This window comes from Purpureocillium takamizusanense, chromosome 4 (genome assembly GCF_022605165.1).
Source record: "Purpureocillium takamizusanense chromosome 4, complete sequence".
In the NCBI taxonomy this organism is placed as follows: Eukaryota; Fungi; Ascomycota; class Sordariomycetes; order Hypocreales; family Ophiocordycipitaceae; genus Purpureocillium; species Purpureocillium takamizusanense.
Genome location: NC_063071.1, coordinates 831,905 through 852,573, shown reverse-complemented (window position 1 = coordinate 852,573; position 20,669 = coordinate 831,905). Strand labels below are relative to the sequence as shown.

Sequence of the window (20,669 nt, the reverse complement as noted above, 5' to 3'; positions counted from 1 at the left end):
TATCATGACGATCCTGTTATATCACAGGCTGACCGTCACCGTCATGTTGTTGCTCAGAATCATCAGGGTCGGCGGCAGCTCGTTACACAAAACCTCAATGTCGGAAAGGTACTGAATCGAGTCAGCCTCGTCGAGACAGGTCCCCTCGGAGGGAATCGGCAGCGTGCTCATAAGAACCGCCGTTTCCTTCGAGTGCTGTCGCATGAGCTCATTAAGAATCAGGTGTTGCGCCCGGCACGGAAGATCGTTGAAAGATAGAGACATGCCCTGCGTAGAGTATGTCGACCCGGCCTCGGGCTCGCCCACGTGAGAGTCCTGCTTGTACGACTCTACCAGCTCCGGAATGCTCAAACTCACGTCACCCTGCCCAAAGTTGGAAAACTGAGAGCCTTGACGAGAGTGGTGTCGAGAATGGGATCCAGAGTGCGACTTGTTCGCAGGGTGCTCTGCAAAGTGTATCGTACGCGCCATCTCTTCGCCGACGCTGACTTTCGCCTCGGGGACCGGCCTGCTGGAGAACCTCCCCCATGAAGACTGTCTGGAGTGCGTCGGACGTTCGGCTCGAGGTGTCACTGGGCTCGACTCGGCGGGCGCAGGGGCAAAGCCGATCCTAGAACCCCCGCCCTCCGTCGTGATTCTTGTCTCTGGAACTGGACGACTGGAGAAGCGCACCGCCGAGGACTGGCGAGAGAAGGATGGGCGCAAGGGCGTCATTGTCCCATCACGCTTGGTTTGCCTCTCTGTTGCTGATGGACTCATGGATCTGGATCGCCGGGATGCATCAGAATGGGAGTGCGGTATGCCAAGAGGAGTGAGTGCCGGGAACGTTTCCAGCTTTGCTCGCACGTCTTTCGCGTCGCGCCCGCGGCCTCCATGAGGCGACGGGCTTGCGTCGGTCTTCTTGAATTCGGGCACACGACGGGGCTCTTGTTCGTCTTGATAATCGGTCAATGTTTGGGAAGTAGTCATTGTGCCGTATGACGGGGCGGGAACATTGCCTTGCGGAGGCTGCGGCTTGCGGCCTCGCGAGGCCTTCGTCGAAGATGTTGCCTCCAGCAGACCCTTCGTTAGCAAGGACTGCTTCATCGGATCTCCAAACTCGGCATCACTCCTGCTCTCCGACGTGTCAACACCAAAGTCGAACTCATCTCCGGCGTCTGATAGCTCTGATTCTGTGGACCACTCGTCGTCTGACGCCTCCTCTTGGAGCACATCGTCCGCGAGGTGGTGCGTGTGGATACCCGGGTTCACCCCAAGCCGGGCAAGCAGTCCAATGTCTGGTTTCTTGAGCACGTTGGCAAGCTCAGCAACACTCGAGCGGCGTCGGTCAAAACCATCATCCCCATGCAGGTCTGTTCGTCCAGCAGCCGCGCCCACTATTTGATTAATCTGTGTCATCTCCTGGCTCGCCGACATTTGCCCTGCTTGTCCGCGGAAGCTCTGAAGGGAATCCCACCAATCCTCGTCTTTGAGCGCATCACTGACAACGATTTCGGTGTCGATGTCGTCTGTGTGGCCGTTGACGATGAGTTCGTAGGTGTTGAGGTGTCCAGCCGCAAGCCAAAAAACGAGCACTTCGGCGTCAATTCGTAGCTTCTCGAGCAGGGCAGTGACACGAGCCCGCTCCTCTTCGACCTCGCTCTCGTATTCAACAAATACCATAACTCGGAGTGCAAAGGCTCGTTTCCATGTCCGCACACTTTGTAGGATATGGCCCAACTGCAAAATCAGAGTGTCTGAATAAGTCAGCCGACGAATGTTGGAAGCTGCCAGTCCTGTCGGTCGGAGGACTTACAGGTATCAAAATTCGTGGTTAAGACATTCGTTCCCTGAGAAGATACTTCCGCAGACATCTGGATCGGCCAGAGATCGACATACTTCTTTGCGTTGCCACCATCCTTGCGAGGCGACTCCAGATCGCCGAATCCGTGTGCTACCGCAACATTTAGACGGTACTTGAGGGCGAGGTCTTCTAGCATGATCATGTACTCTGTGGGAGACATCATGTTCTCTGTTCGAATTGCATCCGTGGGCAACACGCCTTCCAGAAGTCGGGCGGAAGTATCGCCACGACGACGCTTCGTCATCGGCGCCTTATCCTCGGCCTTCCGCGGTCGTCTCATCTTGTCGGCAGGCGATGCAGGAATCTCAGGTATCACACACCTAGACCCAGACTTACGCAAGTCGTCCATATTATAGAATCCCAAGACGGCGATATTGGGCCTCATACCACCCAGGCCCGCCGACAGGATTAGATTCCGTATACCCCACGTGATGGACGGAGACATGGTCAGCTGCACAAAAGCCTTGATCCGTGAAAACTCGGATATATATTTGGTCCAGGCCTGCTGTTGAAGTCGTGCTTCGTGGACGCCAGTGCTGAAGTCGTCAGAGACGATAACATGGCCCAAGATGTACAACGATCCCTTCTTCATAGAGTTGCAGAATTGTATGAGGCGTGCCTGGCGCCGAGGATTGTTGATGAGCAGGATGATATGCGGCCGCCAGAACTTGATGTGTTCCGGCTTTAGGCGTAAGAGGTACTTTCTCACTTGATGGTAGATGAGATTTTGTGAGACATCTCCCCACCGTTTCGGGGGGCAGAGGTAATGAATGAGGAGGAAAATGAAGACGAGAACGCAGATTGCAATGGATGCGTATGTCTCATCAATGAAGAACATGGCAGCGGCAGATAGCAAGCTGCCCACCAAGGCGGTCTGCCAATTGAAGAACTTGAACCCAGGGCGAAAGTTCGGTGCTGACCCAATTTTGAGTAAGAAGCAGGCCAAGTTCATGACGAAAAAGGTCATCTAGTGCCATCAGCACGCAAGTCCGTCGCAGACTGGGACATGTCTTACCTGGTAACCCATAGAGATAAACGTGGCAATCTGATTCAGATCTGCAAGCAAGGCAACTTGAGCTATCAAATAGGTTAAGAAAATGGCAAGGATGGGCTCATCCGCCTTCTTTGTCCCCTTGCCAAAGATTGCGAGGCCGGGGAGAAGCTTGTCTTTGGCGAGGGCCTGAAACAGCTTGGCGGAACCGATGATGCCCATCAAGGCTGAGAAGAAGGTGACGGCACACTCTCCAGCGAGAATTATGGGAGGAGATAGGTTGGTAAGGGGGATAACATTTGCATTGGCAAGGAACGATTCATGCGTGGTACTGGCGGCCATAGATAAAACGACGACGAAATAGACAATGAAGGTCGTCAACATGGCCCAAAGTGTTCCGCTCGGAATGGACCTGCTTGGATCCTTCAGATCGCCGGACATTGATGCGCCGGCAAAGATGCCTGAAGTTGCTCTGTGGAGATTTGTTAGTAGAAGTGCATATCGTGGCATGATCGGCACCGGCCTCACGGAAATAAAATGCCAAAAAGGTCTCTGAATGTGGACAGGCCCTTGTACTCGCCGCCACTCGTGTGGGGTAAGAAGTTTGTGGCCAAGGTGTGAAGGCTGAAGCCAGTGAAGACGACGCCAGTGTCATCGTCCCGGAAGGGCGCTTTCACGACGGCAGAAACGGGGATGCTGACGACGGCCACAGTCAAGATGGCAAGCAACGCGTTGGAGGCCTTGGAGAAGGTGGCAGAGCCGAGCAGGCAGAGACCGGTGCATAGCAGCAGGGCGACCGTCTGCAACCCGTAGCCGACCCAGTATCCCTGGGGGAAGCCGGGGCCGACATTGAGGCGAATGCAATCGATGAGACCGACAACGTTCATGGCAGTGTTGAGGGCCTGGGCGAGGAAGAACAGGATGCCAATGGAGCCGCCAAACTCGGGACCAAGGGACCTCGAGATCAGGTAATATGCGCCACCACCCTTGACCTCGCCGTTGGAGGCAATGGCGGAGAGCGACAATGTGGTGAGCAAGTCGACGCAGTATGCCGTGACCAGCAGGCCTGGGAGGATGTCAGCATTAGAGCCACTTTTACGGATGAAAGCGCCCATTACCCAGGATTCCCATGAAGCCAACCTGTCCCAGGATGAGGCCGAACCGCAGGAACATGAGGATGCTCATGATGTTGAGGCAGACGGGGATGTAGACGCCCGACATGAGGCCGAGTTTGGCATCCTTCCTGGGCTCCGCCGATGGCGGGAGCCCAGCCTTGTCGTCGGCAGGCGAAGGCATTCTTGCGTCTGCTGTCGGGAACGGCGGCGGTTCGCGAGCTCGACGGTCCTCTTACGGACCAGGTTTGAAAGTGATGGTCTCGGCCATTTGGCGATGAGGATGGAACGCGGAGGCGATGGCAGCGAAGAAGCAAAACAAGAAGCGCAAGATGGATACGGTATTACATCAGAGGCAAGGGTCGATCGACCAAGCAGTCGTTGATGCGGGCGCAGAGGTCTCTGATGGACACACATGTGCGTGGAGTGATGAGGAGGCGTGATGGCAACCGAGTCAAGCCAATGGACATTCCAGCCATTAACGAGGGGCGGTCAGTGCAGCCTGGCGCCAAGGCGACGACGGGCATGGATGGATGGGATGGATGGAGCTGACGATCAGTGAGTGAGGTCGCCCGTGGCCCACTAACACGAGGTGCTAGCCTGAGGCTGTAGCGGTTGTAGCGGTTACAGCTTTCCAGGGCTCTACCTAGAGAGCTGTGAATGGGAGGATGTGTGCGCCGTCTTCCGCTGTTAGTACTTGGTAAGAGTTTCTCCAGCTGCATCGTGCATGCCCGCGCGCAACTGCATCCTGCCACAGCCGTAGGTTGTTGGTGTCAACCTCTGCTCGACAACGATGCCACCGCAGATCACAATGCGGCTCACTTCGACGGCTCTCTGTCCGTGCCCGGGGGTCTCGACTACCTACTTTACGTGCCGCTGCACAGTACCCAGTTGCCTGCACTCAACACAGAGTGACCAAGTGCAATAGGTAGCAAATGCAAGCCTGAGCGGTTGCAATAACAGCCTTGCTACAGCCCAGACGTCACCTCGTGCCATGCCGTTGCACCGCGCTGGCAGGGCTCACGTTGCCGGCAACAGACGGCATTCCCACCACTTCCCCCTCTCCCCGCGTCGGGGATGCAGGTGTCGTGACGAGCCGTGATGCGAGATGGCGTCTGCTGGCCCCAGTCGGTGGCCGGACGGGTGGCCTGGTGAGCCCTTGATTGGGTGGCACGAGAGGGTGATCCCGCAGTGTCACCCGTCTGGTGACGTCGGGTTGGGGGCACCACCATGCCTGACTCTGGATCCTGATCCACAGAAGCATGTGGGAAACTGTAAGCGGGCGACAAAGACGTTTCGAAGCGAGGGGCCGTGCTGCAGATGAGTGTCGCCTCGATGACTGCGCGGGGTGCGGGGTTGCGTTTGCATCGTTAATACTAATAAATAACGTTAGATGTTACAATGGGAGCGATCATCTCCATCGCCTGCCACCTTCAGCCGACTGGTGGTGGCGATGACCTTGATCGCTTGCTACGGCAGGCTGGATGGCCGTCCGCAATGACTTTAATCGCCTAATGCAGCTGGCGGGCTGAAGTGTTCTTAGTCGCCTGCTACGGCTGGCTGGCGGGCTGGCGGGCTGGCTACGATAGCTTCAATCGCCTATTCCAGCCGGCCGACTGCAATGGTCTCTCAGCCACCCGCCACGACTGGCTAATCACTGGCTAGTTGGCTGGCCAAGTTGGCACGGCGCGAGTCGTTCGTCTTCTTGGTTGGGGACATCGCGACCACCTCAGCCTGCCAGACGTTCCTGGCGCACGAGACACAGCGGCGGGAGATGTCGGATGCAACCTGACACCACCGAATAACCGCACTCTCCACGCGCTTTTCGTTGATAGAGTTGTGATACCCGAGGAGGTGACTGGGTCCCGCCGTGCAGCAGCGTCTGTGCCACGTCTACATACTCCGTATTACTTCTCAGGTAGTAGGTTACTTCGCGCGTACAGTTTACGCCGCGCATAATCTAACTGCGACTTCACGCAACACGCGCACCACCGAAGGTCCAACCCACGATGCATGAGTGGCGGCTCTGTCGTTCGGGCACCTTGAGGCGAGATGCAGTGCAATCAGCTGCAAAGAAAGAAAGCAAAACGAAAAAAACAAAAAAAAACAAAAAAAAAACAAAAAAACAATTGTGTGCAAGTGCCCTGCAGGAGCGTTGTTGGTCCACGACATTATAACAATAGTGGTTCCTGGCCCTGGGAGTTGCTTCTGCCAGCCACCCGCGGCGCACCTCGGGACCCACGCTGTTCAAGACGAGTCGAAATCGACAATGATCCTACCGGCCAGGGCAGAAAGCAATGCCAATGCTTAAAGAGTGACATTCGTCGAACACAGCAGTGTGTTCCGTTCATGTCGGCCTGCCGGCACCGGCTACGGCACCCGGCCGGCCGTGCTCCGATTGATTGCAGAAACCGCGGGCCCGAAATACCGTCCATGGCCGTCATACCCCAGCCTGTGCGCCCCGTGCCAATCGCTGAGCCGTGATAGGGTCTGGCGAATGGCGACGGGCCACACTGCAAGTCCGAAAGGATATTCTCAGCACCGCGAACCATCTTGTGCGTTCGGCATCTCGTTCGTAGGCTGGCGCGATTGGGATGAGATCCATGGACGGGCAGGCACAGCGGTCCAGCCTTGCAGAGCTTCCGTTTTGGGCAGCATCAGGTCGTCGAGCAGTGGAGGAGCAGTCCCGTTGGTGGGGCGGGGCGGGGCGGCTTATAGTGGGGTGACCACCGCAACAAACGCCTGAAAGGACTCCGTCACAGCCCAGGGCAAGGCCCACGCCACAGTCGCCGCCTGGGCTTGCACCCAACAGCACTGGGCTGCATCCCACGGCTCCATTGCCCAGGCCCTGCCCTGAACCGCCCGGGCGGCTGCCCGCCACGGTTACCCGCGTAGCTGGCTACCTTAGGCGGCCTCCACTCCAGCAAAAACGTGCCCGCAGGTCATGGATGCAAGCTCCATGCTAACAAGGAACCGGTCAGCGGGCCCCTGGAATCCATACCTGATGACTGCATAGGTACTCTAGGTCGGCAGGCGGCAGACAAAACCAGCTCGCTATCGCATCCTCTCGCTCCTCCACACCCACACCTCCAACTCCACGTCCAGACGGTCCTTCGCCGCGACAGCGACACGGTCACCTGAGGTTGTCTCTCCTGGCCCCGAGGCCTGCCTTCTCGATCCGCCCGCCCTTAATCGTCGATATTCTTCCCCACTCGCCTCCTCGACCTGCTCAGCCATTGACGTTGCCGCCGCGTGATCCGTGCACCGCCTCTTATCGCTGTCGCCGTCCACGTCCCACTGCTCACCACCCAGCTTACTACCAACTTGCCTATATACCCGCAGCCAGTTCCGCCTCGCCACGGCATGCGATAAGGCCTTTCTTACTTGCGTGCCCTTCCTCCGACCATGGCCTCGCCCAGAAGCGCGCTTAACGCGGCGCCGCGGGCGTCGTCCCCGGCACCAGGCCAGCCGCAGTACTTCTCCTCGTCGCTGCCCCGAGACGAGCTGACGGCCCGCCTCGCCGAACCGATCCCGTCCTCGTCGCCAGCCCGAACTGGCTCGCCTTTACCAGGCCTGCGGTCACCGGAGAACAACGACTCGCCCTTCACGGGCGGCTCCTACTCTCAAGGACCGGGCGTCTCTGCCTTGGCTGCCGCCCTGTCCAACTCGCTCGGCCAGTCGCCGCCTCGTCATGGCACGCCTGCGGCCCGCATAAGCACACCGCCGAGGACTCAATCCCCAGCGCCCGGTGCACGCCCCGACACACCCACCAACTACGGCTCCTTTGACTCGAGGAAACCGTACGAGGACCCCGAGATCGTCAAGCGCCATCTGGTTCAGCCAAGGGATGCGGAGAACCCGCCCTCAGAGGACTCGTCCACAGCGGGGACCGCTAGGGGAAAGCAGCCCGTCGATCCTAACGCTGGCCTCAACGATGAGGAATTTTCGAGCTTACGGTTGCAGGGAGGAGACGTCACGCGAGGCATCTACAAGTGGACGGAGCAAGCCGAGGCCAAGAACCGTCTCCAGCGCAGCAAGAGCTTTGAGCAAGCGCGGCCCGAGCCCGAGACCGAGGTCCTGGACATCAACAGCATCAAGGTGCCTGGAGGCTTCCGGAGAGACCACCTCCGACGCAACGCCCTGAGCCCCAGCGGCCTCGGCGACCGCGTCGACCACGCCCACGACTCGCCGCCGCATGCGGAGCCGCGGTTGTTCACGTCGAGCTTCCTCGAGTTCCTGAGCATCTACGGCCACTTTGCCGGCGAAGAACTCGAGGAGGACGACGAGGCTCTTGGTCCCAATGAGGAATTCTGGTCGGGCGAGGATTATGAAGGAGGCAGCGATGACGGCCGGGAACCCATGGAAGACAGCGCCCTGCTCGGCCCGTCCAAAAAGCGGCGCAAGCGCAAGGTGCGAGGCGGCAGCGGTCAGAACAGCCCCATGAACGCAGCGCTGCTGTTGCTCAAGTCGTTTGTTGGCACCGGCGTGCTGTTCCTGCCCCGGGCGTACCTCAACGGAGGCATGCTCTTTAGCAACCTCGTGCTGTTTGGCGTCGCCGCCCTCAGCTACTACGCCTTCGTGCTGCTCGTGACGACGCGGCTCAAGGTGGAGGGGTCGTTTGGCGACATGGGAGGCATCCTCTATGGCAAGTGGCTGCGGAACCTCATCCTGAGCTCGATTGTCATCAGCCAGATTGGATTCGTGGCCGCCTATACCGTCTTCACCGCCGAAAACCTGCAGGCTTTCATCCACGCCGTCTCCGACTGCAAGAGCTCCATCAGCATTCCGGTCCTCATCCTGATGCAGATGGTCATCTTCCTCCCCTTTTCACTGCTGCGCGACATTGGCAAGCTGGGGTTCACGGCGCTCATCGCGGACGCCTTCATCTTGATCGGGTTGGCATACCTGTTCTACTACGACGTGCTCACGCTCAGCACCGAGGGCCTCGCAGACATCATCATGTTCAACCAAAAGGACTGGACTCTGTTTATCGGCACCGCCATCTTTACGTTTGAGGGCATCGGGCTCATCATCCCGATCCAGGAGTCGATGAAGCACCCGAGCAAGTTCCCGCGCGTGCTGCTCCTCGTCATGGTGATCATCACGGTCATCTTCATCACCATGGGAGCGATCTCGTACGCGGCGTACGGGTCCAAGACGGAGACGGTGGTACTGCTGAACCTGCCGCAGGACAACAGGCTGGTCAACGGGGTGCAGCTCCTGTACTCGATGGCCATCCTGCTGTCGACGCCGCTCCAGATCTTCCCGGCCATTCGCATCGTCGAGACGGAGCTGTTTACGCGGAGCGGTAAGTACAACCCGTACATTAAGTGGCAGAAGAACGTGTTCCGCTTTTTCATGGTGATGCTGTGCGCGGCGATTGCGTGGGGCGGCGCAGACCACCTCGACAAGTTTGTGGCGCTCGTGGGCAACTTTGCTTGCATCCCGCTGGTTTACATCTATCCGGTGAGTGCCCTTAAGTCTACCAATGCTGTCACGGGTAAGGATACTAATGATGGACACAAGCCCCTGCTGCATTACCGTGCCGTGGCGCGGACGAGGGGGTGGAAGATTGCGGACATTGTCTTGTGCATCTTTGGCTTTGTGGCCATGGCGTATGCGACGAGTCTGACGGTGGTGAGCTGGGCGAACGCGGAGCCCAAGCCGCCGGGCTACTGCGAAAGACGAGGCGGGCACAACTAAAGATGGACGATGCAGTGTGGTTGCGGGGAGGCGTTTCTAAGCGCGTTTGGGTACTTTTCTGTCGGGATTTGGTTTGCCGCGAAGACTGTCTTGCTTTTCCTCCGAGAGGACCATATCATATCTGCAGCGCCAGCGGCCCGGGGCCTGCCTGTCCTGACACGGGAGGCGGCCGAGGTGCGCGTCGCGCTGGCACATAGAGGCAACGGGAAGTGGCTCAGGGCCAGGTTGTCAGAACGTGAGGGTTGGATAAGTTTGGTACCCTACGTATCTACCTTTTGGAAACTACCTACGTAGTACCTATTTTTCATGGCTGTGTGTGTCTTGTAACCCCCGCCGAGACCGTAGGAAGTAAGGCGAGGAACTGTCTGGGAAGTGAAACTTGAATTCATGTTGCCTGCAGTGGAGACGGGACGAACGGGTCGCGGCGCCGGCGAATTGCTGCCGGCCCACTGCCGTCGTCATAGTCGGTCCAGTTGCCGCGCTCGGAGACCGAGCTTACCACTGCTGACCATTACCAGCAGCGCCGCTTCTTATAAGTCGACGACACGGGAGCCTTTTTGGCCAGCGCGGGTAGCATTGCCCAGCAGCAGAAAAGCATCACGCGCGCGCGGCCCAGACATGTCCCTGTCCCTGTCGCTGTCCCTGCCGCTGCGGCCGACAGTGGCGGCGACGACGACGACGACGACGACGACGGGGCTGCTGTGCCGCTTGGCATTCCGCCGCCAGCGTTGGGCGCCCCCTCCTACTGCTACTACTATTCAATCGGCATCAAGTTCAAGGTCGAGACAATCGTCCTCGTCACGCCCGCCTCCACCGCCACCGCCGTTCCCGACCGTCGCGACATGTCCGGCCCCGACGTGCGGGTGCGCGCCGCCGCCGCCGCCCATGCCGCCCGGGCTGGACATTGACCGCAAGAGCCCGCTCAACGGCGTCATGTCGGGGTACGCCGAGCAGGTGCTCGTGTGCACGGGCGAGGACGACTGGCCGTCGCGCATCGAGGAGGAGAATGGGGGCGACAACCTGGCCGCCGACCTCAAGGAGCTGTTTGGCCGCGGCGGCGTGTACAGCGACGTGCGTTGACTTGACTCCCCCCCCCCTTTCCCCCTCTCCTCTCCTTCTCATCAGTTTTATTATGCATCCCTATTCCATCTACTACGTACCTAGCTATGCTGAGTAGGGTAGTACTGTTTTAGAGTGGCTTAAAACTGAACTGAACTGAGCTGCAAAACCTGGAAAGCAAAACTACTAACTCGCTTGCGAGCCGCCGCGCAGCCCTTCCACAACATCTCCATCCTCAACGCCTCCCTACCGAGCTCCGTGCCGCCTCGCCGAGAGGTGCAGAGCACGTCGGCCTACCTGCTGCCGAGCTTCAAGTACGTGCCCTTCCTGCCGCGCGTGTCCTTTGACAGCGTCCAGGCGCTGGCCAAGGGCTACCTGCTGCCGGAGCGCCTGCACGCGGCGCACGACGGCCTGTCGCCCATCCACCGCGACCGCCTCACCCGCAAGCACGCCTACCGCGCGCTGCTGCCCGGCGCCTGCGACGTGCGCGACGTGCTCGTCCTCGTGTGCGGGCACGGCGGGCGGGATGTGCGCTGCGGCGTCGTGGGACCGCTGCTGCGCGATGAGTTTGAGGCGTGCCTCGAGCGCGAGGGCGTGGATGTGCTGAGGGGACCGGTGGAGGTGGACTTGTCGTCGTCGTCGGGCAGCGGTGATGGGGCGACTGCGCCACGTCTAGAGGCAGCGACGGAAGGCAACGGCGGCGAAGGAGGAGGTCGACGAGGGGCAGGCAGCGGGGGAGAAGCGGCCACCGCGGTGCAGCAGCAGCAGCAGACGACGACAAAGACGGCGCGTGTCGCGCTCATCAGTCACATCGGGGGCCACAAGTTTGCGGGCAACGTCATCATCTACGTGCCGCCGGGCCAGCGGCTGGACGACGGCAAGACGGCGCACCCGCTCGCGGGGCACGGCATCTGGTACGGCCGCGTGGAGCCCCGCCACGTCGAGGGGCTCGTCAGGGAGACGGTGCTGCGCGGGACGGTGGTCGAGGACATGTTTCGCGGGGGCATTGATGCGCAGCGGCGGATACTGCGGCTGTGAAGGGATGGCCATGGTGGTGGTGCACTGGTGGTGATGCATACCGTGAAAGGGGATAACTACATGGGCTACCCGAGTCAAGGTGGCTGTAACAAGACGCATGCCATGTACAATATCATATACCTCCATCTAGACGGGGGAACTGTATAGAATAGAGCCGTTGTCGTGGCGTTGGGTTGTCGTCTGGGTTGCTCGATGTTGGTGTTGAAGCCCCGAAGACTCAAGAATGGCGCACGTGACTTGGCGATGTGTGTGGCAATCTTTCACGTTGCTCACCCACGCCCATGTACAACTTACACGACCGCACATCAACAACTACGAAGTACAACGTCTTTTACTCCCACGCGAGCACCTCTACCGCCATAATCCGGTGCCTTCTTCTTGTCACAGCACCGCTGGCCAGCTCAGACGATGCCTCTCGTGGCGCGGTAGCAAGCCTTTGCAGCATATCCCGTCTGGCCGACGTCTTTGCACTCAAGCGACTCACTTATCCCACGGTGTGATCCGGCAGGCGCAACGATGCGCCACGGCCAGTTCACCAGCGTTCTGAGAGGCAGTCTACCATCTTGCCAGAGGCCCCAGCGGCACACTATCCAGCCGTCATGGAAGCTCGCGCTGCAGCCCTCCCTCACACCACATCCCGGCGTCCGCTGTAATAATGGCTTCCGTCGACCTCACTCCACGACGACACCACGGCCCGGCCCACACTCTACTACTCCCAAGCAAGCGAGGGCCTTTCCTCCGCTCTTGATCCTTGGCCTCCTCCTCGGCGGCACCGTCTACTATCTCGCCGCGCCCCCCTCCAAGCCCAAGACGCTCAACAACGAAACCTTCGTCCCCTACACCATCACCGCCCGCGAGGCCATCTCACCCACCTCCGTCGTCCTCACCGTCGCGCCGCACGCTCGGGACCCCTCCCCGCCGCACCTGCAGCCCGGAACGTCCCGCTGGAAGCACCCGCTCTGGTCCGTCGAGTTCAAGCAACCCGAGGTGCAAATCGCGCGGCACTACACCCCGCTGCCACCGCCGCTGCGGACCGCTGCCGTCGATGAGGAGGGGGAGGCCCGCAATGAGGACGACACGCTGCGGTTCTACGTGCGCGCCGTCAGCGGCGGCGAAATGTCAAACTACCTGAGCCGTCTAGGCGTCGGGCGCGACGTCTGGCTGCGGGGCCCGCACGCTGGGTTCGACGTGCTGCCCAGGCTGGGCCGCTGCGGGCGCGTCGTCTTCCTCGCCGGTGGGACGGGCCTCGTGCCGGGCATGCAGGTCGCGCGCGCGGTGCTCGACCACAGCGAGGACGCGACCGTGAGCCTGCTCTGGGCCGTGAGGAAGCGGGAGGAGGTGCAGCAGCAGGTGGCCCTGCCGCCCGCAACGACGACGACGACGGCTCCGTGGTGGCGGCGGTGGCTCTGGACATCCCCCAAGGAGCCGACGGAGCTGCGGGCCGACATGGAATCGCCGAGCCACATCGCGGCGCACCTCAAGGAGATGAAGGCCAAGTACGGCGACCGGCTGGACGTGCGCGTGGCCGTCGACGAGGAGGGCAGCAAGTTCCGCGACGGCGACATCCGCAGGGCACTACTGCTCACGGGTTCTGGCTCTCCGGTCATGCAGCACAGCTCAAGGGGGGCCGGTTGCCGGCTCCACGATCAGCGGCTGCACGAGCGCGCATCTGAGTTCGAGACACACGGTGGAACGGCGGCATGTCAGTGCGCTGACTCGGGCGACGACGCCGCTGCCGCCCAGGAGGCGGTAGGCAAGAATCTCTTCATGGTGTCCGGCCCAGACGGCTTCGTCGCGCACTACGCGGGGCCCAAGGTCTGGCTGGGGGGCACGCTCACGCAGGGGCCCGTGGGAGGCGTCGCGGCGGAGCTGCAGAGACGGGATGGGAGGCTGGCGCGGGACTGGCTTGTATTAAAGCTGTGATGATGAATGCACGTGTGCGCGTGTGAGAGTCGTCTACGGACGGAAGAGTGTAGTATACCACGGATGGCGTTGATCACATAAGACGATCTGGACACCCTTCGGGATGCAAATTCCATATTCACATACAATGTTGATGTCGCGCTGGGAGCCGCTGCTCAGCTTGTGCTCAACGTGACGTAATGTAGCGGCCGGCTGGGCCATGCGATCCCGACATCATCACCTCGACATCACAAACCAGCATTACAGCCCTCAATCGGGCAATCACTCTCACTCAGCGTCTCACTTACTCCACACCTCAGAATCCATAGGGAGTCGTAAAGGGGGAAAATAAAAAGAAGACGAGGCCAAAGCGGCACGCACCACCATGCCACAGCACAGCAGCACGCTGCAGCGCTTCATCTCCGCCCTCAGCTCCGTCTACGGGCCCCTCGACGACCTCACCGCCGCCGACGCCCCGACATGGAACCCCCCGACAGACCCCGGCGCGGGCGGGCACCGCGGACGGTACCTCTGGACCGACGCCTTCGGCCTCATCGACCTCCTAAAGCTCCATCGGGAGACGTCATCGCCGTTGTACCTGGCGCTCGCGCGGCGTCTCGCCGACGTGGTGCACGATACGCTCGGCCGCGAGCGCGAGTGCGAGCGCCGCCCACACGACAATGACGGCGACGGCAATGGTGGTGAAGGTGATGGTGGTGGTGTCCCGGCGCGCCTCCCCGGCGCGACCGACGCGGAGCCCCTGCGCGGCGGCCTGCGCATCGGCAAGCTCGACGCCCACGGCCCCGACGCCGACGGGCAGTACCACCACTACCTCACGCTGTGGATGTTTGCGCTCAACCGCCTCTCCCTGGCGTCGGGGGAGGCGCGGTGGAACGACCTGGCGGTGCAGCTGGCGCGGGCGGTGCACCCGCGCTTCGTGCTGTGCGTACCATCGCCATCACCGTTAGAAGGGGAGGGGGAGGGGGAGGGGGAAAGGCGTCATCACCTCAAGATGGTCTGGAAAATCTCCACCGACATGCGCCGCGTGCTCGTCCCCTCCGAGGGCCACCTCGACGCCGCGACGGGCCTCGTCGTCTACTCCCTGCTGCAGCGGACCGCCGTCACCGCCGGCGCCGGCGACGGGGACGGAGAGGAGGAGGCGCTGCCGCTCGCGCGCGAGATCGCCGAGTACGCGCGCCTGATGACCAGACGGCCGGAGGACCTGACGCCGCGTGGGGACCCGTTGGATTTGGGCATGGGCCTGTGGGTGTGCCAGTTTGGCGGCGGTGCGGTCGCCGTGGGCGATCAAGGAGGTGGTGTTGGTGACGACCTCGGCGATGACGGTAGTGGTGGTGGTGTTGCTGGCAGTGGCAGTGGTAGTAGTAGTGCTTGGGCGCAGCGCTTCGTCGACGACGCCCTCGGGCTGGCGCGCGTGCTCCTCGGCCCGGACTCGCAGCTCATGCGCCGGGACGCCTCGCGGAGGCTCGCCTTCCGCGAGTTTGGCGCCTGTCTGGGCGTGAGGTGCGCGGCGGCGGCGGCGGCGGACCAGGTGCTTCAGGAGAGGGTGCGCGCCGTGCTGGCCTTTTGGGAGCGGCACCAGCAGGGCGAGCCCGACGACGACGACGACAACGACGACCTGCGGCCCATTTCCAAGGTCATGTACGCGGCGGCCCTCGTGCCCGGCGGTAAGTCGCCCGAGCTCTCCAAAGGCGGAGGGGGAACATGGGATGCTAACGAGACGTGGCACCAGCGTTCTGCAGGGGGTACTTGGGCAACGAGACGCCTTGAGGAGCAAACTAATGTGTATAGCAATGCACGCATGAGCTATCTAGGGAAGAGACGCCGCCTCGCAATGCGCAAAACGCCATATACTCCACGGCCGAGCCCGTCATCTATTCTGCACTTTTCTGTACGACGGAGGTTTGATGGCCCTCCTAATCAGCTTGCCGGCGTACGGCGGCACCAGTGAAATGGCACCAATGGCCAGAATCCGCCAGAGGAAGCCCCTATTCACGGTTAGACAAGGCATTGAGGACGTGTTCGAGTGGCCGGTATAACTCACCATGTTATGATGAACTCGAGATCAAAATATCCTCCCAGAAACGGTATCGACCCGACAAAGACGACAAACGTGCCAAGGATGCTGATAATCATAATCGGGTGCCACGTCGTAATCTCGAATGCCACCATGATGAGCTCGTTGAGCACAAGGACGGTGTAGCTCACCGCCACCATCTTCGGGCCGTCCACCTCGGTGAGGATCTGCGACAAGCCCTGGATCATGCCGCCTTGATATATGGACACAAACACCCAGACAAAGAACGTCCGGTACGACAGCGAGCGTCCCGACGTCAACTCCTTGTACAGCTCCGGATACAGGTTGGCCAGATTCTCGTCCACGTCCTTGTCGAGGACCAGAGACAGAACAGGCGCTGCAGTGTAAACCGTGGCATACCCCACGAGCAACCAGTCCTGTAGTGCGTCAGCCATGCACAGGGTGCGTTGGGGAAAGAGGAGGGTGGGGTTACCTTGTACAAGCCTTCGGGTTCAAACTTGAGCGCAATACTATACATTGTCTGGCACACGGCGATGATGAGGCCGCGGTGGATAACAAATTGTGCAAGTTTCGCGCTTCTCTTGTAGCTGTTGCGGCCGTGCCATACAAGCAGCTTCACCAGGTGATAGAACTGCTCAATCGAGAAGTCGGCTGCCAAACTTGCCTGGCGACCCTCCTTGCCCACGATGCCGACGCCGACGTCGGCGGCCTGAATCATTGACACGTCGTTTCCGCCGTCTCCTATGCAGCACACGCGCTTCTTCGTATACTCTTTGATGAGCTTGGCGACTTCGGCCTTTTGCGTCGGCGAGCAACGACATGCGACCACCGTCGGCAGCAGCACCGCAATGGAGATGAACTCCATGCGGAAGTGTGTCAGCAGCAGATGCAGACTCTCGCCGTCAATGAGCAGACACGCATCTGTCTTGCTGCGGAGGAAGTCGAGGTGGTCCTGCGCGCTGTCTTTCTTGTTCAGCTTGGCGATGGTGTAGATATACTGGCCTCTGGCGACCAGCTTGGAGCTCACAGCGACGCATCTCGCCGTCTCCACCTTGTCGCCAGTAAGCATCCATATCTTGATGCCCGCGTTGCGCAGCAGCTCAAGAGACGGTTTGACGTCTTTCTGAAGCTTGTCTTCCACACCGGTCACGCCGAGCAGCTCCAGGTCGTTTTCTAGGTAGTGGGCAACGACGCTCTGCATGCCGGCGTCACGTCCAGTGATGGCTAGGGAGGCTTCCTGGTGCTTAGTCGAAAATTCCCGGTACTGCTTGACCGAGAGCTTCTTGCGGCCGACAACCAGTGTTCGCAGCCCCTCTCGAGCCATGTTGGCTGTCTCTTCGTCGAGCCAGTCGTTAGCAGCAACGATGGAGCCCATCACAGTGTCGGCGCCCTTTTGGTAGAACCAAATCTCTCCACTATTGAGATCGGTGGGCGTGGCATTCATGTTCTCATGAAAGTGAACAATGATACCCATCCGCTTTCCATCCGACGTAAAGGGGAAGACTTCGAGAATGCGAACGCGGACGACGACCCGGCCATCCGTCGACTCGAGGGTCATGCTCTTGCGATCGCGAGCCGCCAGCTTCAGGCCAACAGACTCCGTCCACTTGACAATGGCAATCTCGTCTGGCGAAGAGGCTTGATACGAAGTGATTTCCCTACCATCCTCGGTATCGACAGTCGGCGTGACGTTATGGCACAGAGCTAAGGCGAGAACAACGTCTCGCACGCGCGAGCCTATTTCTCTCCTCGTGCGAGTTGCACCCACGTTGACCGTCGCCGAGTACGTCGATGATGGCGTTATCAACGCAGTTTGGGATGCCGGATCCGTGGTGGGCTGGATGTGGAACCCCTGCTTGACGTAGGAGACGACTTCTTCCATGGCCTCGTTGGCGTAGGACACGGTGCCAACATGTATCTTCTTCATCTCCATGTCGTTTTGTGTTAGTGTCCCGGTCTTGTCGCTGAGCAGATACTCGATCCGGCCGAGATCTTCCGGGATTGTGCTTGTGCGCACCACGGCACCAGGTATGCCGGGATCACGCTGAATAAACCGGGAGTATGCGCTCTTCCCGAGGTCAAGGTTGACGCGCAAACTAATGGGGACGATAGTCGAAAACAAGACCAAAAAACGCATGATTTTGATGTACCACACGTTACCTTCGGTGTTTTCGAAGCCTTCCAATGCCACAAGGATGATGGATAGGGCCAGAGTGAGCGCGCAGAGAATTTTGGTCAGGGAGTTGATCTCGTACTCGAGCAAGCCAGTTTTGGAGCGAGAAGGCGCTGTCGACAGAGCCGACCGTGTCTGCGGGCCCGTGTACATGATGACCGCGAGCGTCGTTCCTTGGGAGGCAATAACGGTGTTGCACCACGCCGTGTTGTCGATAGACAGAGCCACTGATTGTGTGTGTTGCTCATCATTAGGGACCATAGAATGGTGCGCGGTGGCGTCTTGCCTAGTAGGTAGCAGTTCGGCGGTTCCAATAAACTCATTGACCTTTCTGTCCGGCTTTCCGCCTGTGACGCGCAGGCGCACGAATTCCTCGGCCGCCAAGTTCTGGGTAAGGGGTGAGGCCAGCCTCAACTTCCAGTCGGTTTCGCCATCGAGTTGATCCGTCCTGATGAAGGTCTCGCCCACCGAACCGGTCTCTGCCTCATGCTTGATGGCTTCCGCCGCAGGCTGCTTTCCTTTTGGGTCATCCGCCTCATCGAGGGCCAGCAAGACCTCCTCCTCTGCTGGCTCCTTGGTTGGGGTGACTGCGAGGCCGTCTGAGGAGTAGCACTGCAGAATTACAACATCTGCTGGCACTCTCTGGCCTTTTCCTAGCTTCAATACATCGCCAACCTTGAGGTCTTTCGACTTGCGGCTAGTCTCTTGGACATATGAGGATGGTTGGACGTCCTCCCCCTGGCTGTCTTCTTCTTGAATGTCGGACAGATCATGGCGGCTGCCCTGTCCTCTCCGAAGGTTTCGTCGCAGATTGTCCGACCTCAAAGGCTTACGCGGCCTCAAGGTTGCTGGGCGAGATGCGGGGTCGCCAAAGGAGAGCACTTTATACTCCTCAGAGTTGGCCTCCGTGTCGCGCCGCCGTCGCGCAATGTCGTCGTACGCCTCCTTTCCCATGGTAATGCACAAAACAAACGCTAGAGGGGCGATATAAGTTGACAGATAGCCGATGCGCAAGGCAGGTATAGCTTGCGACAGTGCCACGAGCAAGAAGTACATGTTGAAGAAGAAGGAGAATTCGTTGTAGAGGGTGACTGGGAGGAAAGTCAGGGCGGTGTATTTGGCGTTGGAGATCATGTTCGTCGGGAACTTGGTGGCCTGGCTGGATCCGACAGCAACATGCCTCGACATCGAGGGATCGTCCTCCTCTTGCCGCTCGGGGGCTTCGTCGTCGGGCTTCTTGGAGCTCATCATGAAGCTCGGCAGGCGGAGGCTAGACCGCGATGTCCGCCGAGCATGGGATCTTTGCCCCCCTCCAAGTAGCGGCATGCCATCCTCTCCATCGCCCGCCGCATCTGACCAAGGCTGGCGGCCATCATCGTGATCGTCGAGCAGCCCCCGAGCGTGGTCGTTGGAGTCGTCCCGGTCGGCGCCCAGATCCCCATACCCGCGACCTCGTTTGTTCGCGCGGCGCAAGCCTCCCATACGCAGATTTCTCAGAGCTATTCTTGCAGTCCTCGGCTCGGGGGCGGCCTGATCGCGTTGGGATCCGCGGACAGGCTCAGAGGCGATGGGATCCAGCTCCTGGATGTCGAGGTCGAGATCGGAGTCGGAATCGTGGGTGGGCGAATCGGGCGGGTCGGTCGGTCGGTACGGAGGTGTGGAAGGCATCCCGCATCAATTTCCGCCGCGCGCCTCGTGATGGTACTGTCGATGGGTGCGCTGGCGGCGTGGTCTGCCGGGCATACTTGGACGGCGGCGGTGGGTGATGAGGCACGGGAAGGGCGGGTCACGGGTGCTGACGAGCGAGCATCAGCCAGCTCCAGGCGCGTCTAGTCGGTTCGCCGCAGGCAACGCCGAAGAAGACGCTACACGGGCCGGGCGTGCCGAGCGATACGGTAGGTAAGAATGTTGCGATGCGGTGTCGTGGCCTTGTCGGTGGAAATGAGCGTGATGCGGGTAACTATCTCCCTGGCCGTTTAGTCGATGCAGATGCGGATACGTAAACGTGGAAGGCTGAGTGACAGATTGATGGCGACAGGGGTCCGGCCGGGCAGCTTCCTGGAGCTCCAGGCAACGTCAGTGGGTGGAGCCTTCTGCAGCAGCCACCGCAGCCACTATGGAAGTAGCCCAGTAGCCTGTAGGTACATAACTAGCAGCCCGTGCAGGCAGAAGGCACGGCCGCCCGGGTGCTCAGCGGCCCGACGACGTTGGAGCCCCAAACCCGCTGCCCACGTAACTGTACCTACCCTGGGCCAGCCAAACAGCCCAGATGAAACGAACCTGGATGCGATGAAACGGACAATTCTTTCTTCCAACTGAGAGACGGCGTTGAGGCCCCCAGTTGACCTACTTATCTTCATTTTGAGCGCAGTAGCTATGGCGTGCGATGCTGGTTTCCCACCACACTGACGATCCGCCCATGCGAGCACATACGATGATTCGTCGTACTTCGTAACTTGAGCTACGGTGCCCTGCCACCTCAACCCAGGTAGTGAAGGCTACAGATGTTCAGGCTCGCTCTGCGCATGGTTGCCCAGGCCGCATATAGTCCAGACTTGAGTCTCATTCACTTTGAATAGCCGAAGCAGGCACCCGCACATCCGCGTTAGCCCTTTGCGCTGACAGGCGGCTAGTGGAAGGCAGGGAATATCATGTTATTAACCACCAAGTGACATCTCACAAGTAATGGACATGCGCATAGCCCCCCACGCCGACGTCATCGTATGCCAGCGTCGGGGGTGCAACATCGCGGCGAATGGGAACCTTGCTGGCACCTCCAACGGGACGACGGA

General features: G+C 60.1%; 6 protein-coding genes across 6 annotated transcripts; 4 read left to right on the top strand and 2 right to left on the bottom strand.

The window, feature by feature from the left end:
- Positions 1–21: 21 nt before the first annotated feature.
- On the bottom strand, positions 22–4,130 carry JDV02_004917 (uncharacterized protein; the record flags this gene model as incomplete). Its single annotated transcript, XM_047986164.1, has 5 exons — positions 22–1,736; positions 1,796–2,810; positions 2,859–3,306; positions 3,363–3,900; positions 3,953–4,130. The coding sequence occupies 5 exons, from the start codon at positions 4,128–4,130 to the stop codon at positions 22–24; spliced, it is 3,894 nt and encodes a 1,297-aa protein (XP_047842144.1).
- Positions 4,131–7,032: 2,902 nt separating this feature from the next.
- Positions 7,033–9,964, top strand: JDV02_004916 (uncharacterized protein). The gene has a single exon (XM_047986163.1). It carries the CDS (start codon positions 7,352–7,354, stop codon positions 9,647–9,649), a length of 2,298 nt encoding a protein of 765 aa, XP_047842143.1. The 5' UTR covers positions 7,033–7,351; the 3' UTR covers positions 9,650–9,964.
- Positions 9,965–10,171: 207 nt separating this feature from the next.
- Positions 10,172–11,782, top strand: AIM32 (Altered inheritance of mitochondria protein 32). Its single transcript, XM_047986162.1, has 2 exons — positions 10,172–10,720; positions 10,922–11,782. The coding sequence occupies exons 1-2, from the start codon at positions 10,268–10,270 to the stop codon at positions 11,744–11,746; spliced, it is 1,278 nt and encodes a 425-aa protein (XP_047842142.1). The 5' UTR covers positions 10,172–10,267; the 3' UTR covers positions 11,747–11,782.
- Positions 11,783–12,047: 265 nt separating this feature from the next.
- CYC2 (mitochondrial peripheral inner membrane protein) lies at positions 12,048–13,776 on the top strand. Its single transcript, XM_047986161.1, has one exon. The coding sequence runs from the start codon at positions 12,263–12,265 to the stop codon at positions 13,667–13,669; it is 1,407 nt and encodes a 468-aa protein (XP_047842141.1). The 5' UTR covers positions 12,048–12,262; the 3' UTR covers positions 13,670–13,776.
- Positions 13,777–13,994: 218 nt separating this feature from the next.
- On the top strand, positions 13,995–15,436 carry JDV02_004913 (uncharacterized protein; the record flags this gene model as incomplete). Its single annotated transcript, XM_047986160.1, has 2 exons — positions 13,995–15,333; positions 15,399–15,436. The coding sequence occupies exons 1-2, from the start codon at positions 14,034–14,036 to the stop codon at positions 15,434–15,436; spliced, it is 1,338 nt and encodes a 445-aa protein (XP_047842140.1). The 5' UTR covers positions 13,995–14,033.
- On the bottom strand, positions 15,435–19,848 carry NEO1 (Putative aminophospholipid-translocase). Its single transcript, XM_047986159.1, has 3 exons — positions 16,177–19,848; positions 15,711–16,120; positions 15,435–15,654 (listed from the first exon to the last, which is right to left on the bottom strand). The coding sequence occupies exons 1-3, from the start codon at positions 19,543–19,545 to the stop codon at positions 15,537–15,539; spliced, it is 3,897 nt and encodes a 1,298-aa protein (XP_047842139.1). The 5' UTR covers positions 19,546–19,848; the 3' UTR covers positions 15,435–15,536.
- Between the last annotated feature and the right edge of the window lie 821 nt (positions 19,849–20,669).

Excerpts from the sequence above, each read along its gene's own strand:
- JDV02_004916 (XM_047986163.1), top strand. The coding sequence starts at position 7,352 with ATGGCCTCGCCCAGAAGCGCGCTTAACGCGGCGCCGCGGGCGTCGTCC.
- AIM32 (XM_047986162.1), top strand. The coding sequence starts at position 10,268 with ATGTCCCTGTCCCTGTCGCTGTCCCTGCCGCTGCGGCCGACAGTGGCG. Across the intron at positions 10,721-10,921 it reads GCGGCGGCGTGTACAGCGAC|CCCTTCCACAACATCTCCAT; the intron begins GTGCGTTGACTT and ends GCCGCCGCGCAG.
- CYC2 (XM_047986161.1), top strand. The coding sequence starts at position 12,263 with ATGCGCCACGGCCAGTTCACCAGCGTTCTGAGAGGCAGTCTACCATCT.
- NEO1 (XM_047986159.1), bottom strand. The coding sequence starts at position 19,545 with ATGCCTTCCACACCTCCGTACCGACCGACCGACCCGCCCGATTCGCCC. Across the intron at positions 16,121-16,176 it reads AACCCGAAGGCTTGTACAAG|GACTGGTTGCTCGTGGGGTA; the intron begins GTAACCCCACCC and ends GACGCACTACAG. Across the intron at positions 15,655-15,710 it reads CTCGAGTTCATCATAACATG|GGGCTTCCTCTGGCGGATTC; the intron begins GTGAGTTATACC and ends AACCGTGAATAG.